At 34.4% G+C, this 16,748-nt stretch overlaps 1 protein-coding gene across 1 annotated transcript; it reads left to right on the top strand.

Moving 5' to 3' along the window:
* The first annotated feature begins 7,578 nt into the window (after positions 1 to 7,578).
* Positions 7,579 to 12,149, top strand: LOC145090301 (mitogen-activated protein kinase 9-like). Its single transcript, XM_079028586.1, has 11 exons — positions 7,579 to 7,967; positions 8,678 to 9,080; positions 9,392 to 9,519; positions 9,654 to 9,713; positions 10,048 to 10,197; positions 10,273 to 10,428; positions 10,579 to 10,716; positions 10,808 to 10,881; positions 11,354 to 11,465; positions 11,551 to 11,748; positions 11,837 to 12,149. Exons 1-11 carry the CDS (start codon positions 7,713 to 7,715, stop codon positions 11,870 to 11,872), a joined length of 1,710 nt encoding a protein of 569 aa, XP_078884712.1. The 5' UTR covers positions 7,579 to 7,712; the 3' UTR covers positions 11,873 to 12,149.
* The last annotated feature ends 4,599 nt before the right edge of the window (positions 12,150 to 16,748 follow it).

The raw sequence follows: 16,748 nt of genomic DNA, 5'->3' as shown, positions 1-16,748 counted from the left end.
GTGATTAATAAGCAGCATATAAATGATTTGCTACACATTAGCTGTTTTACCAAACAGTTGTTATTTAAAGGATTTTCATATACGTTTTATATGTTTAAAACTCCTGATTTAATTGTTCATTATACACTGTATGTTTCATTTCAAACTCATTTACAATTGTGTTTCAAACAAATGTTTCTTTGTATTTAAAACTGTTTTGTTAGATAAATACTTCCAACCCATCTTATAGATTGACATCAAGTCGATCTTTTCTTAGATAATAATCCTGCTCAAAAGGTTTTACAAAACTTATTTTATGATTTTGTATTGTTAATTGCATGCCTATATATGTATGGTTATATAAGAAATGTTTAAAGAACTTAGGAAGGCTATTCACCCTATTTCCTTTTCGCGCTTGAGATGTGGTCTGGTGGGATATTGGGTATTCGTCCAAAGGTCGTTTAAATATTAGTTATATATCATGTGTACATATATAGTCATAAAGGTTCTTCCAGTTCAGTTCAATACCCTTGGGTAGCAAGGGTACACATCCATGTCCATGCGTACCAGTTACATTACTAGTAAGCTACCGTATGGGTAGTTTAGGAAGATGCTAGGACTATTCCTAGAACGCGATATCATACAATGAGTCAGTTCATTTATGAGTCAATACTTGCTAGATAGAGAAAACATACGTTACAGCTAGTACACACAGTACATTACTATACATGCTAGATAGAGAGAGAAAACACGTTACAGCTAGCACACGCAAAACATTACAGTACATTACTATACTATTACATAGATATGTTTTACATGATTATGCTTACATGAGTACGTTTACATATATACGTTTACATGAGTGCGGTTACATATACTTTGGTAGGACAGACATCACTAGGTGCTATAGCATAGAACAAGTTCAGGATCTAACTATACCGATGAATCACAACGCATTGTGGTAGTTATATCGGGTATACATGATCATAGTAATGTGGATGTTCACGGCTTGCATACAGGCAGGCGTCGTGTAAAGGTCCCAAAATCCCTTTGACAGGGGAGCGTTTAGTCTGGGATGTAACTAGCACATTAGGCCTTATCCCTCAAATAAGGCAATAGTAGTACAGAGGTAGTCACTTATTACAAATACTACAGTACTTACGAGATTACCCTAGACTTAAGGTAATTAGTACGGTTGTAGTTCGACACTACACCATAGTATTATATATTTTTCCCATTACATTCACTTCGTGAATATTCACACGATGCACAGTAATGTAGAAACTATATTTTTGGTTAATGATAGTCAGATTTGGGAAAATACACACTCTTACAAGAGACACACACACAGACACAAGATGCCTTGGTAGAAGGATACAATTAGTAGGAAACATAGGGCTTCCTAGGATCATACAAAACATTTTCATACTTACAGTTCATATACATTATCAATACTTACAGTTCATATACATACAAATACTTACATACAAATTAAGACACTAAAATACTTATGATCTCACCAGCTTTAAAGCTGATACTCGCTTTCAAAATAACTTGTATCCTCAGGTCAACCATAGACAGGTACCGATGCAAGGTTCAAAGAAGATGGTGCTCGTTCAAGACGCATCTTTCATTTTGAATTATTTTTTAGTGTCTATTATAATTTGACAGAACACACTTGTATAATAATTATATTATTAATGAAATGGATGATGTTGTTGCTTGTTTACTACTTTTCATTATTGTGATACTGTACATGACGTCCTCCGCCCCAAAACGTTTCCGCCGTTCTTGGTTTTGGGGTGTGACATGAATCCTCTAAGTCACCACACTAAATTCATACATATCCTACTATGGTATTTTCTAGACTCTCCTAGGAATTCTCAACTCAGCTACCCTACAACACAAGGAACCTCAACCAACATTGTCGGTTACCTTATGTATGCAAGTTGTATACAAAATGGGATCACATAGACTGTCAAATACTGATTCTACCCTAATTCCACACTAAACAAGGAACATAAAATGAGGCTAAATCGGTCATTCTAGGGCTCTATGAACCTAATCATATACAACTTTTAAAGCATACACTTAGCAATTAACTGAGTTGATATCAATTGCAAGTAGCACAGAGCATCCAATTCTCCTATGCTATAAGGCATCACGCAAATCAGGCAATTCTATCATATGATTCCTAAATGTATCCCAAGCCCTACTCTAGCATGCAATTCATATATTTGGCATCCTAATCATAACACATGGATGTGTATTTTAGAAATCACTTACTTCAGCTAAGCTGATTGCATGCATCACACCCCTTCTTTATTGTATTAAAATCTTTTAAACTTTTATTTTTCTTTTGAAAAGATTATCATTTCCTCAGTTTGAGTTCTGACACATTCGAAAGTATTCCCGAATCCCTCAAACCAAGTCTCTGATACCAACTCGTAAGATCCCAAAAACAGTGATAAAATTGTCATTTTCAAATTTATCAATCCCATACATCATAGGTCTCATAAACATCCAAGATCCAAACTCTCCAAAACATTAGAGTAAAAGAAATCATAATCACGAAAACATAAGGATGGGGGAATGTTGTGCCATCACGTCGGACCCTTTCCTTTTGTACCAGAAGTACCTGAAACCATAAACATAACTTTAAGCACAAAGCTTAGTGTGCTTCCCTAAAACACCACATACAACATACACATAAATATAACATCATGTAGCTGTGTCGGGTCCGTATTAACCCCATGTAATAGCAAGTAGCTGTGTCGGGTCCATATCAACCCCATGTAATAGCAAGTAGTTGTGTCGTGTCCATAATGACTCCAAGCCTAGTTTGGCTCTATTCATATATCATACAATCATATCAGTATTAGTCATATAGTCACATACATCCTACACATACGAATCACTGGGTCGGAATTGGTGCCTTCGACTTACTAGTGTGTTGGGAAGACTCACATCATAGAAAAATGCTCTTCTGCTACTAGTCTTACTGACAGAGTATCGTTGCTATGCACCACCTAATCAGTTAAACCAAATAAACCTTGACTTCTTCCTCCAAAATAGGTTCTTGACCAAAAGTCAACTCAAGTCAAAGGTCACTGGTCAAAGTGAACGGTCAATGCTGACTTTAGTTAACTGCCACATCATGGCCACCTATGGCCATGTTGTGGCCATCCAGAAACAGCCAGTCATGATTTTCCCCACTGCCATGCCGTGGTGAACTAAGGGGTTATTTGTGCCCTAAAATATCAACAATTGTTCTCTTCTCTCTTTGCTTCACAAAGACAAGCGCTCACTTCTCCCTCTTCCCTCCATCTCCGAGATGCCTCCCACCACCGGCTACTTCGCCGGCAACAACCCATCCAACGACGCCGCCTTTGTCAAACTAAACAATTTTCTGGTTCTAGGTGAGAGTTTCTTCCTCTTTTCCCCCAGAACTCGATAATAAGAGTTGGATACTTTTTTCTAGAATATTTTGCTTCTATTTTCTACTGTTAATTTTCACCTCCCTCTGAAAATCGAGTATCAAATGCTATTTTTTTTCTTCCTCTGAAAATCGATTTCAAGATATTAGGGTTGATTTGGTTTTTTTTTCTTATGTGGTTTGTTCTTCCGCTAAAATCGAGTTTTTTTATGTTGAAATTATATGTAGTTTGTTCTGATTTGCTTGAAAATCACAGCTGAATTATGTTCATTTGTTGTTATGTTGAAATGTTGGTTGAAATCAGATGGTCTTGATGTTATGCTGAAATCTAATATTGAAATTGGATGTTCTTGATCTTATGTTGATGATTTTTGCAAATGCTATCATTTTCTACAAATTATCTACAAGTGTCGATGATTTTTGTGAGTTTATGTTTCCCTGAATTCAGCGATTTCATAGAAAAAAAAAAATTTCATCTTTTTCTGGAATCAGATGTGTATTATAGTTTTATGCAAATGTTGAATATAAATGATATTTTTCAGATTTTGTATAGCTGAAATTTGATATGTATAGCTAAAATTTGTTGTTGAACTTTGCTGATTTATTCTATTTTATTGAAAATGTGTTTATAGTTGCTAATACAAGTTGCTGATTTTGTTCATTTGCTGAAATCTATTGCTAATATTGTTGTTATGTGCTGAATTTTTGTTGAAATCTATTGCTGAGTGACTAGGGTTGGTGAATACAAATTGATGGTGTCGTGAAGGTTGTGATGATGATGATGATAAAGGTCGATGATAGGTGGGTGCCCAGAGGGTGATGGGTTGTTGCATGTTAATGGTGAAGATGTCCTCTATGTGTGTTTTTGTAGAGTAGCAACATTTTTCATTCACATGTTCAAGAACCAAAAAGATCATATGTATTATTTCATGTACACCTTGTATGTGGTGTGATGCTGACCAAATTATTGGCCGGAAATTGTAATGAAATATTCTGTTGTTTAGTTTACATTGTACTTTGATGAAAAAAAATCATATGCATGATGTTCATTTCTAGCATCCTACTTTGATGTAATATTTTTATTCAAGGGTATGATGTTGTAATTGAAAGAAATGATAGAGAAGGGTAAAATGGTCATTATTATTATTCAGCACAAAAATTCAAAGCTTTCATCCAAACAATATGTTAAAATTTAGATCTTAAAAATTTAGACCCTCTTAGAGATTCAGACATCTTAAAAATTCAGATCCTACCGAACAACCCCTAAGCCATGCTGTGGGCATTAGGTTTTCAGCATCTTAATGGATTAAGTTGTTTTCTTCGATCCCAAAGGCCCTAAATTTCAGATCTTGTCTCAAAATGTGTATGTATGTGTGTGTGTGTGAGAGAGAGAGAGAGAGAGAGAGAGAGATAGAGAAAGGGATTTATGGTTTCATAGGTCTGATAGGGGCTGATGGATGCTGAGGGTGAACAAACCCTAGCCTCCGCATTCCTTTAAATTTGGAGTAACCCAGAAAATAGTGTTTCTCATTGCCAGTCGCCACGACGTGGCGGCTTAAAATGAACTATGCGGGCTGTCCTTGACTTGCCATGTCGTGGTGTCTTGCCGCCACATCATGGCAATCCTACAAAATGCCAAATTTGCAAAATGAAAAGTACATCGGAATCCGGATGTTACACAACTCTTGTTTGGTGGATACATTATAGAGAACTTGTCTTTTGGATTTTTCATGCCACATTTCACCAACTTCCAATCTCCCATGAAAATCAAAGTCTTCAAAGGTTGTAATACTTAACTTTATATGGTTGTTTTAATCTTTGTAAGTTCTTGCTAAATGATCCTTGGTGGGTGAAAACTGGTTTAGTTTATTCAAACAAAAATGATTCCATTTTTAATTATGTCAAAATTTGTCTCTAAAATTGGACTATTTTGAATAAACACCCAATACCTTTTTGCAAAGATGGTTATTCAAAGGAGGGTGTTCAAATGTGGAATAGGGAAGGTATACTCCATCATAGATACCATATATGAAGTACATTATTGTAACATGAATGATTTCATAAAATTGACTAGATAAGACTTGTACATATGGGAAATGATAGTGATTTCTGGTATAACTTGTGGTCATGTGATATCAACAATGAAATCACTAAGATTTATATACCTTCACAATCTGGTAGTGATTTTTTAAGGAAAAATGCTATCAAACTTGATACGCAGAGACAATGCATCTTGTTTCAACTCTTTCTGAATGGGAAACACCAAATCAAGTTATGGTTGTTAAGCCATCATTAATGGACAAATGAGTCATTAGATCTTTTATCGGGACACGTTTCATCCTAAACAATGTTGAACGATTGCGCACAATAGGAAAAATGAAAAAGCACCATTGAGATAACAACTTTTCAGATTCTTTCCTATTAAACGATGACTTTTTTAGATTACTTCTTCGATCATTACTGACACAGTACAATAAAAATGAAAGGAAATCCAAGTTAAATAGAGTAGACCCTCACATGGAGAACTCTGAAATACATAAAACATTTCTGAAATACAAAAACATTTCTAAAAATGGATGTTGAAATCGTATATTTCATGTATATACATCCAAGTTAAAATCATTTTTTGGGTTAATCCCATGTAATATAACAAACAAGAAACATATGTATATTTTTTTAAAAGAAGTATTAAGAAATAACATCTAGAATGTCATGGTTCAAAATGACACAAAAGGACTAGAATCTTACGAGGGTTAAAGAAACTTGACATAATCGAAACTTAAAAAGTGTGATTTAGTTGAAAAGTTTGTAATAATTCAAAGATGGGGCCGATGCTTATTGCCATGGGCGGATCCACAATAGATCCTGTGGTATCCAGGGATGCCCCTCGAAAAAAATTTCAATACTGTAATTTTTACAGAAAAAAATTCGTTTTATTTAGTGTATATATACATAATATTAATATGTTTAGCAAGATAATAACACAAGTTATAGTTGGTTCAGATGGTTAAGGTGTTAGGGGGTGTTTATAGAATTTGCAAGTTCAAATCTTCTTTCAAACATTTATTTTCTTTTATTTCCTCAGCTTCTTTTATATAGCTTTAAATGGATTATAGCTATTATATTATGATGTTGTGAAAATTAAACACAAGTATTGAGTTGTCCAAGTGGTAAAGTGTTGAACTTTTAACTTTGAGGTTCCTATTTCGAATTTTGGCCCTTACACAGGTGTATTTTCTTTTGTTTATCAATTTTTCAACTTGTTTTTTTAAATTCTAAAATTACCCCACTTCCACCATAATATGAAACATAGCTCCTATACATTTGTTATAAAAACAACACAAGATTTTCAATTCTCAACAAGTTAAACTTTCGAATGAGTTTGGGTTTAAACACGAAACCGAGTTTGGAAAACCAAGAAACCAAACTCATCGGTTTGGGATACCCCTTTACTTTGACCCAAGCTCCGCCACTACTTATTGCTTAATACTATTTAAGTATTTGTTGCATATAAAAATAAAAAAGATTAGACATTGTATAGACCTGAGTTCCGAAATGAAATCATTTCTAACAATGATGGTCAATTTACGCCTAGTTCCCGAGTTTAACAAAAGAAAAGAAAAGAAGGAAAAAGAAAGTCAAGAGAGAAAAAAAGAGAAATGAAAGGAAAACAAAATTTTCTTTTGTGTTCACGAGTTGAAAAGAAGTAGAAGAAAAATTAATCATTTTGCTCTTTCTTTCAACATCCTTCCAAATCGAAATGAAAATTAGGAGGAAAATGATCCTTTCATTTCACTCCACTTCATTCCTTTATTGAAATTTGGGAACACCAAAATTTAATTTATTTTTTTCTCATTTCCATCAATTTTTTTTTCTTTTATCTCGTTAAGTTCAACTCGGAAACGGGGTCTTAACGATGAAAAGTTGAGTCATTATATCTCCAACAATCATTTTATCAATTTATACATAAGTTGCTTAATTTAACACTTAAAATATATGTATATTGATCGAAAAATCAATGTCGTTAAGGTAAAAAGACGTATCTACTTCCCATTTTCTGTAACAAATTAATTAAAATGTAACTTCCATCCCCCACGTAGCGCAGCACTTGTTTATCTTCCTCCATTTTGCGTCGGAGACATCAGTACCATTGATAGGCAACCTCCTGTGAAACACACAAGCGAGAGAGAAGGGGGAATGCTGAGATTGACTGGCTCCGATTCGAGAAGAGAATCGAGAATTACGGGGATGTGTTTGTGTCACCAAAAACTTGTGGACAAATACTACAGCGAGTTTTATGGGGATATCAACATTCGTGGATGAGATTCTTCGGTGGTTTCAACGACATAATCATCTGTCTTCTTCTCCCACTTCCACTAACCCCAATGTCGTTCTGAATCCCGATTATGAACCCAGACAATCATTATCATTATCAAGTACCCAACTCACAATTTTTGAAGAGTTCGATCTTCCTGCGTTTAAGAAGATCAGAGTTCCAAAACGCATCGCATTCCCATCTTTAACCTCCGTCCCAATGGATCCTCTCAAAAGGGTCTCTTTCTCTTGCATATCTTGTGTCATTGGCATTTGATGATTCCTTTCTTTTCTGTTGCTGATTAAATCCTACACATAAATGGGATTAATATGTGCCATGGACAAAATTCGTGAATACTTGACAATTGCATTTGCACTGGACCATGTTTCTGACATCTATTTGATATGTCATTTTCTTTGAATCTTCATAAACAAAGAAACCATTTAAGAGAATCCTTCTTAAATTATAGCATGAAACCCTATTCTTGTCGTTATATGAAAGTCAAATAAAATATTTATATCCATCTATTTTGTTTTTTTTTAATTAACTGATCCCTTTCTTTACTGCGTAATTTGATGATGTACTTCATTTGCTATGACTAATCCTACAAACACATAGATAAATTTGATTCATGTCCCTTTGTTTACTTGTGTGCCTTTTGCCTTTATAATTGATAATGTAAGATGTAAAATCCCTACTTCTTGAATCTTGAATCAACCCCATTTGTGAAAGCAACCATTATGTTTTGAAAACATGAACTTTTTCACCTTAGAATGTAAGATCAACCCCATTCCTTGAATCTGGAATCTAGAATATTGAATATTCAATCAACCCCATTTAAGATGTAAAATCTCTTTATTTGTTACTGTAAAATTTAAAGTTAAAGTTACTGTTTCTTGTTTACTGTTACTGTTGACCAAAACCAAATATTTGTTTCTTGTAAGCAGCTGGAAAGAGAATTCTTCACCGAATATGGAGAGGCAGGAAGATATGAAGTTCAAGAAGTGGTTGGAAAAGGCAGTTATGGTGTTGTAGGGTCCGCCACTGATAAGCAAACAGGAGACAGGGTTGCGATTAAGAAGATCAATGATGTTTTTGAGCATGTATCTGATGCCACAAGAATTCTTAGAGAAATCAAACTCCTTCGGTTGCTTAGGCATCCAGATATTGTTGAAATTAAGCATATAATGCTTCCTCCTTCAAGAAGAGAGTTTAGAGACATTTATGTAGTGTTTGAATTGATGGAGTCTGATCTTCATCAGGTTATTAGAGCAAATGATGATCTCACACCCGAACATTATCAGTTCTTCTTATACCAACTTCTTCGTGGACTAAAGTATATTCACACAGGTGCCTTGTTTCCAATTTCGATAAATAGCAACGTACTAGTATTTTTTATTACTTTATATTTAATTTTGGTCACGTAGCTTTAAAAATCTTTTTACTAAGACGCTTATAATTCTCGAAATTGGTTATTTTACGTAATTTTGTTCGAATTCTTTTTGAAAGTTGAATGGTTTCGATATTGGTGTTTGAAAGTTGGATGACCAGATTGGAAATGAAGTGATGTTGCCATTTATTGCAATTTGTCTTTTCTAGTTTATATGATTCTGATATATATTATTATTAATTAACTGATTGATATATGGTTTTAATGTCAGCAAATGTGTTTCATCGAGATTTAAAGCCAAAAAACATTCTTGCTAATGCTGACTGTAAGTTGAAGATTTGTGACTTTGGGCTTGCTCGTGTATCATTTAATGATGCACCTTCAGCCATATTCTGGACAGTAAGTGGTCTTTATTTATTTATTTATTTATTTATTTATTTATTTATTTATTATTATTATTTGTAGAATGTATGGTCTATATAAATTTGAAACCAATATTTGTAGTTACATTTAGGTCTCTTGGATTAATGCAGGATTATGTTGCAACTCGATGGTATCGTGCTCCTGAACTATGTGGCTCCTTTTTCTCTAAAGTATGATGCTCATATTAATATTACTCCTTGTTTTTCTTTTTCTTACTAATGTTTAAAGAATATTTTAAGAAAATTGAAGTGCACACTTGGTGAAATGAAAGGAAAAAAGTAAAAGACTGAAAATTTTCAAATATGTTATGACTGAATGGGAAAAGTCTCATTTCCCCGACTTTCTCTATTAGTCATTGTATCTGCACTAAGTAAGAAAGTATCACACACACACACATACAGCTTACCAGATTAAGTCGTGTCCACAAAGAAACAACATTTTTATTTAACTTCAATTGTGGAATGTGGATTAAAAACCGAAATGGTGATTTTCTTTTTATTGCAGTATACTCCAGCTATTGATATTTGGAGCATTGGATGCATATTTGCAGAGATGCTTACTGGGAAACCGTTGTTTCCTGGAAAGAATGTTGTTCATCAGTTGGATCTCATGACTGATTTACTCGGAACTCCTCCTCCCGAATCTATTGCAAGGGTTAGTTTTTTCTAGAAGTTTCTAAAACCATTAATACTGATTTTACTTTAACATTATGTTATTGAAAGAATACAGATTCGCAATGAAAAAGCAAGAAGGTATCTTAATAGTATGCGAAAGAAACAACCTGTTCCCTTCACACACAAATTTCCACATGTTGATCCGTTGGCTCTTAAACTACTTGAACGCCTACTTGCATTTGATCCAAAAGATCGTCCATCGGCTGAAGAGGTATATATATATATATATATATATATATATATATATATATATATATATATATATATATATATATATATATATATATATATTCATATTTTAAATCAAATAATTATATGATTTTTCTTTTGTCCCTAATGAAAGTACATTGCTATGTTGTAGTCATTAGCGGATCCTTACTTTAAAGGGCTGGGGAATGCGGATAGAGAACCATCAACTCAGCCCATATCAAAACTTGAATTTGAATTCGAAAGGAGGAAATTGGGAAAAGATGATGTCAGGGAGTTGATTTATCGAGAGGTTTTAATCTTACTAGTTATTATTTTGTTACTATTATTATTTATGATTTCAATAAACATTTCTTTTTAACTGGCGTATTATTTATAACCAGATTTTGGAGTACCATCCTCAGATGCTTCAGGAATATTTACGTGGCGGTGAACAGACTAGCTTCTTGTACCCGAGGTCATACACTTTCTCCTTGGTTAATAAAATATTTTCTCAATTTTCCTTAAGGCTCGACAAACACAAAAAAGGTTTCATTGCGTTTGACATGCATTTGAGACACTAATTCCAACTTTTTGTCCCACTCTAAAAGGTAAAATAAGGACAAAAAGTTTAAACTAGGACAAGTTGTATCCAAAAAGTGGAACAAGGATGTTGGACAAAACAAAACATTACACCTTGCACTATGTTTGGTGTGCATTAGACTTACATTCATGTCAATGGGACAAAAATAGCAATTTTTTTTTGTTAATTAAAAAGGTGGGATACGGATTTTTTCTACATCTCTTGCATCTATACAAAAGACATGAATGCCCCCATTGTCCTAGAAAGTCTGTCTAGTAATGTCATCAAAATAGGCATAGAAAGCCTCTTTGGCATGACCTTTCTTTCTAGATACTCATTGAATCGTCTTGTTATATATTTTTAATAGTGGGGTTGACCGCTTTAAGCGTCAGTTTGCACATCTTGAGGAAGGTTTCGGAAAAGGTGGAAATAGTAATACCACTCCACTGCTAAGGCAACATGCCTCACTTCCTAGGCAAGTTTCTATATTTAGAAATTTCCTACTTTCTTACTCTACTACTATATGCTATCTGTTATTGTTACTGCTATATCTTTGTTAGGGAGCGAGTTCCTGCACCAAAGGAGGAAGGAAGTTCTCAAGAAGATTTGGACAAACGACTAGAATATGTTGCTTCGACACTCGAGAGTCCACCACAACAGGCTGAAGGTGGAGAAAACAAAGGAAATTACAGTGCTCGAAGCCTGTTAAAGAGTGCAAGTATCAGTGCTTCCAAGTGTATAGGATCCAAAGGAATACGAGAGGTAACTTCTTCTCCAAATTTTAGTATAAATTCATAAAGTTTTAATCATTTATTTTGTTGTAATCTAAATAAATAATTGTGTTTTGTAGGAAGAATCGGATTCCGAGCAACAAGATGCGGAGTAGGAGACGAGATCTTTTGTTCCGAGGTTGCAAGGATTAATATATTGTATTTTGTTACATGTTATAATGAAAAAAAAGTATATTTTTTATATAATTATTCCAATTTGACATGTTTCTTGCAAGTAAATCGAGGGAAGAAATTGTAAATTCCATCCTCATTTGACATTTGCAAAACTATCATGTACTAATTGTGAATTTTGCCCAAATTTTGGCGGTGCTTTTATATTAGTAATCGGGCTTTATAGCTTCAAATGTTTGTAATAGTCTCAATTTTTTTTATAGCAACTGATATATCTAATTAATGCAAAAGTCTTTTCTATATTCGATATAAAAACAGTTGGGTAATCTTGCTAGGTTAAGTGGGTTGTCTTCATAGGTCATGAGTTGGTATTTTAATCAGATTTATTTAGTTGCTGAATTGATCATATATTGACCAAGTTTGAGGGAGAATAATGCGGCTTAGTTGCCACTTTCATAGAAGCACATATACCTGCAAGGTTTTAACATTTTTTTTTCTTTTTAGCTATACATAGCACACTTTGAAATATATTTTATGTATGGGAATACCAAATAGAAAATTGTTCTAATAAAATTCTTTCATTCCTTTCCTTCATGTGATACAAAACAGAAACAACTTTTTGAGTACTAAAAATATTCATCTCTATTTTTTTATTTTGTATAATCATGCATTACAAACAAATTGTGAGTGTGTTATTTGTGAGTGTTATTGATGATTCAAATCACTCATTTGGTATCAGTGCATCAAGGTTGATACATGGTTCAGAAAAAAAAAAAAAAAAAAAAAGAGAAGGTTGATTGCAAGTTAAACCCTATGCAATCATGTTGAGAGCAAGAAAGTAAGCAACAAGGTGATCACGTTTGGTAGAAAGAGGTGAGAAGAAAAGTAGAAAGAGGTGAGAAGAAAAGAAGCAAGAACGACATCAAGGCCATTTTTTTTTCAAGAAAACACAGGAACTATACAACCCACAAACAAGTTAACATACCATTCAATTTCCTAAATTAACCGAAACAAACTACACTTCATGGTCGATGATGATTGAAACGATGGTAAAGGCATATGGTTTATGGAAGTCGGGGATCCTGTAATAGGAGGAATTATGAAGCAAAGAAGAACCATGTAACACCAATAAAATTCAAGCCAATTCAAAACTTTTCAAAATGTTTAAAACCAATAGTTATTACAAATTTGTTTTCAAAATAGTCTATATCAAAGTTTTCCCAAAAATATAAACAAAACATGAGGAGCTGTACGATCACGCCTTCGCCTTGCCGTGATCCCGTGATGTACCACAATAAACTAAAACTATAAGCCCGATAGCTTAGTGAGTTCCCCCAAAACACCGATACACTACACATAACATATACAAATAAAAACATATACTAGGTCCACAACTTTACAGATTGGATTACCCCATGGGCCCACAGTATGAGTCTGGATTGCCTTCCGGGCCTACAGCTCACATCTGGAATGCCACCGAGCCCACAGTTCGAGTCTCCTTCAGCTCGTATCTGGAATGCTCCCGGGTTTGTTGGTTACCGCACGGAGCAGTATCACCTCAACCCATCTCACATAATATATCGACATATAACACAACTAATGCACACATGATACTACAGGTAGTTCTACGGATCTACCTAATTGGCATAGCAACTAACATGCAACACTATCTCATACTCAACATACTACTAACTACTACGAAATCATATCCAATGGGCCGGCCTTGGTGCCTTAGGCCCCTTAGTATAGTGAGGATAACTCACCACGCAAGTAGTGCCAAAATACTATAAATCTCTGGCTGTTGTCCCACCGGGAGTCCCAAACTATCACATAATCAATACTAAGTTAATACCCAAAGTAACCTTCTTGACTAAGTGACCATAACACTCATTAAGTCCACTATTTGTCCAATTTACTAAATTGGGCCCAACCTCCTAATTGGGCCTAACCCCATGGTCCACTATCACTACTTGACCCAAAATATCTTATTTACAAAGTCCAACAAAGGACCAATTCCAATTAGTCCATAAACAGCCCAAACCCGAAGCCCATTTGCCAATGGCCCAACAGAGGACGTACGCGGGGCGTACTCCTCTGGTACGTGGGGCGTACTCATCCAGATCTTGACCACCATCGGGGTGGTTGACCCAGTAAGCTGGGCGTACTGGACAGTTTGCCAAAACCTCATTAAGTGCTTAATGGCTTAATCTCTTAAGCCTAAACTTCATATCCAGAGACCTAACATGCCTAGGATCCATAATGTCATAAACTTTATCACTTTGGACGTCCATAAAGTCATTGGTCTTAATCCATTAAGACCTTATTTTTCCATGCATGGGATACATTTAGCTAATGGGACCTCATTTTTATCACTCAAGGTCCCTTCAAGAGCCTGGATGGACAACTCTTTTCGTCTAAATCTCAACATGCACAACCTTATGGCTTTTGGGAAAAGAAATGCTTCTAATAAAGTAAAATGTTGAGATCTATGCATATATGCATAAAGTTTGGAACTTTAGACCTTCTGGTGCTTCTTGAGCACAAGCTAACTTCAGATCTACAGGCTTGATCTTCTTTTCCATCACTTTGATGCAATACCTTCCTCTTAAAGCACTCAAGAACACACTAAACAAATGCAGAGTAGGAGACGAGATCTTTTGTTCTGTTGTTGCAAGGATTAATATATTGTATTTTGTTACATGTTATAATGAAAAAAAGTATATTTTATATATAATTATTCCAATTTGACATGTTTCTTGCAAGTAAATCGAGGGAAGAAATTGTAAATTCCATCCTCATTTGACATTTGCAAAACTATCATGTACTAATTGTGAATTTTGCCCAAATTTTGGCGATGCTTTTATATTAGTAATCGGGGTTTATAGTTTCAAATGTTTGTAATAGTCTCAATTTTTTATAGCAACTGATATGTCTAATTAATGCAAAAGTTTGTTCAACATTTGAGATAAAAAATGTTGGGTAATGTTGATAGTTTAAGTGGGTTGTCTTCATGGGTCATGAGTTGGTATTTTAATCAGATTTATTTAGTTGCTGAATTGATCATATATTGACCAGGTTTGAGGGAGAATAATGTGACTTAGTTGCCACTTATATAGAAGCACATGTATCTGTAAGGTTTTAGCATTTTTTTCTTTTTAGCTATATATAGCACACTTTGAAATATATTTTATGTGTGGGAATAACACATAGAAAATTGTTCTAATAAAATTCTTTCATTCCTTTCCTTCATGTGATACAAAACAGAAACAACTTTTTGAGTACTAAAAGCATTCATCTCTATTTTTTTATTTTGTATAATCATGCATTACAAACAAATTGTGAGTGTGTTATTTGTGAGTGTTATTGAAGATTCAAATCACTCATTTGGTATCAGTGCATCAAGGTTCATACATGGTTCATAGAAAAAAAAAGGTTGATTGCAAATTAAACCCTATGCAATCATGTTGAGAGCAAGAAAGTAAGCAACAAGGTGATCACGTTTGGTAGAAAGAGGTGAGATGAAAAGAAGCAAGAACGACATCAAGGACATTTTTTTCAAGAAAACACAGGAACTATACAACCCACAAACAAGTTAACATTGATGGGTTTTGGTCATAAGAACATCCTATGTGCTCATACAAACCCTAATGCTTGGATCTAGGTTTCTCTATTGTACATGCAAGTTATCCAAGACTATAAACCCTAATTCTAGCATACAAGTAATCATATTAACATAAGAATGGGTTTAAGATATTACCTTGATTGTTATGTAGTAATAACAATCCCAAATCCTTCTTCTATTGACTTTAGAAAGCTTAGAGTCACAAATGTCACTCCTCTAATGGTTCACAAACACCAAGAGCAAGAGGATGAAGAGGAGAGAGGATGGAGGCTTCCCTAAAACGTGTGAAACCCTAAAAGGATGCTTAGCCACGTTTTTGGGTGATAAGGGATCTATATATAGGAGGCTATTAGGGTTATCTAACAAGGAAACCCTAATTTGGATGCTTAAGCCCTGAGCAACCCATGGATCCCTTTCCTTAAGGCCTTGGACGATTTCCTCATGGGTTTTCCCATGGAATTCGTCCACTCCTTAATATAAGGCAAGCCATAGCCCAAATTGCAATTATCTTATAATTGCAATTCCAGTCCCTTAAGTTTAATTAATCTCTTTTAGTCACAAAACTAATTACCAAATAATTCTTGACTAATATTAATTAACCAATATGATTTCTCCTTTAATATATTATTCTCATAATATATTAATAAATCATATTTAATCCTTTCTCTCCATAATTCATCCTATCAAGTTGCTTTGGTGAAGGCAACCCAAAAGGACCATGCACCATCAGGTCAAGTACATACCAAAATAGTTATGGACTTAGGCACTAATCCAATAGTCTCCCACTTGGATAAGTCTAATAACTATTATGCATATGACTTCAGATCCTGATCTGCAATCGTAGCTTTCCAAAGCCGCTGTCAACTCTGATCCTATCAGATACGCGTGTCCTTTAGATAAGGGATCATATATTCCTCCATTCTAGATATCGTATTAGACATGATTTCTAATAATTCTCTTTGTACTATTTCTCAAATTCCGATTTATGACGACTGACTAATTAAACAAATCAAATTAGCCCTAGCCCAGCTGAGCATTTACGTTTGTCATCACTAAATCATCGAGGGGCTCAAAGATATCGCTTTTATCCTACTTTGGATAAAAGGAACGGATAAACTTTGATTCAATGCTCGCTTGCACTCACTCATCGAATCAAACACAACAATATGTTTTATGACACCAAGTTACTAGTGTGTTTACATATTATCAATGTGCAGCTGATTCGCAAAATACAACTC

This window comes from Lactuca serriola, chromosome 2 (assembly GCF_051521515.1).
Source record: "Lactuca serriola cultivar US96UC23 chromosome 2, Lser_US96UC23_V15, whole genome shotgun sequence".
NCBI classification, from domain to species: domain Eukaryota; kingdom Viridiplantae; phylum Streptophyta; class Magnoliopsida; order Asterales; family Asteraceae; genus Lactuca; species Lactuca serriola.
This window is presented reverse-complemented; position numbering and strand designations above follow the sequence as displayed.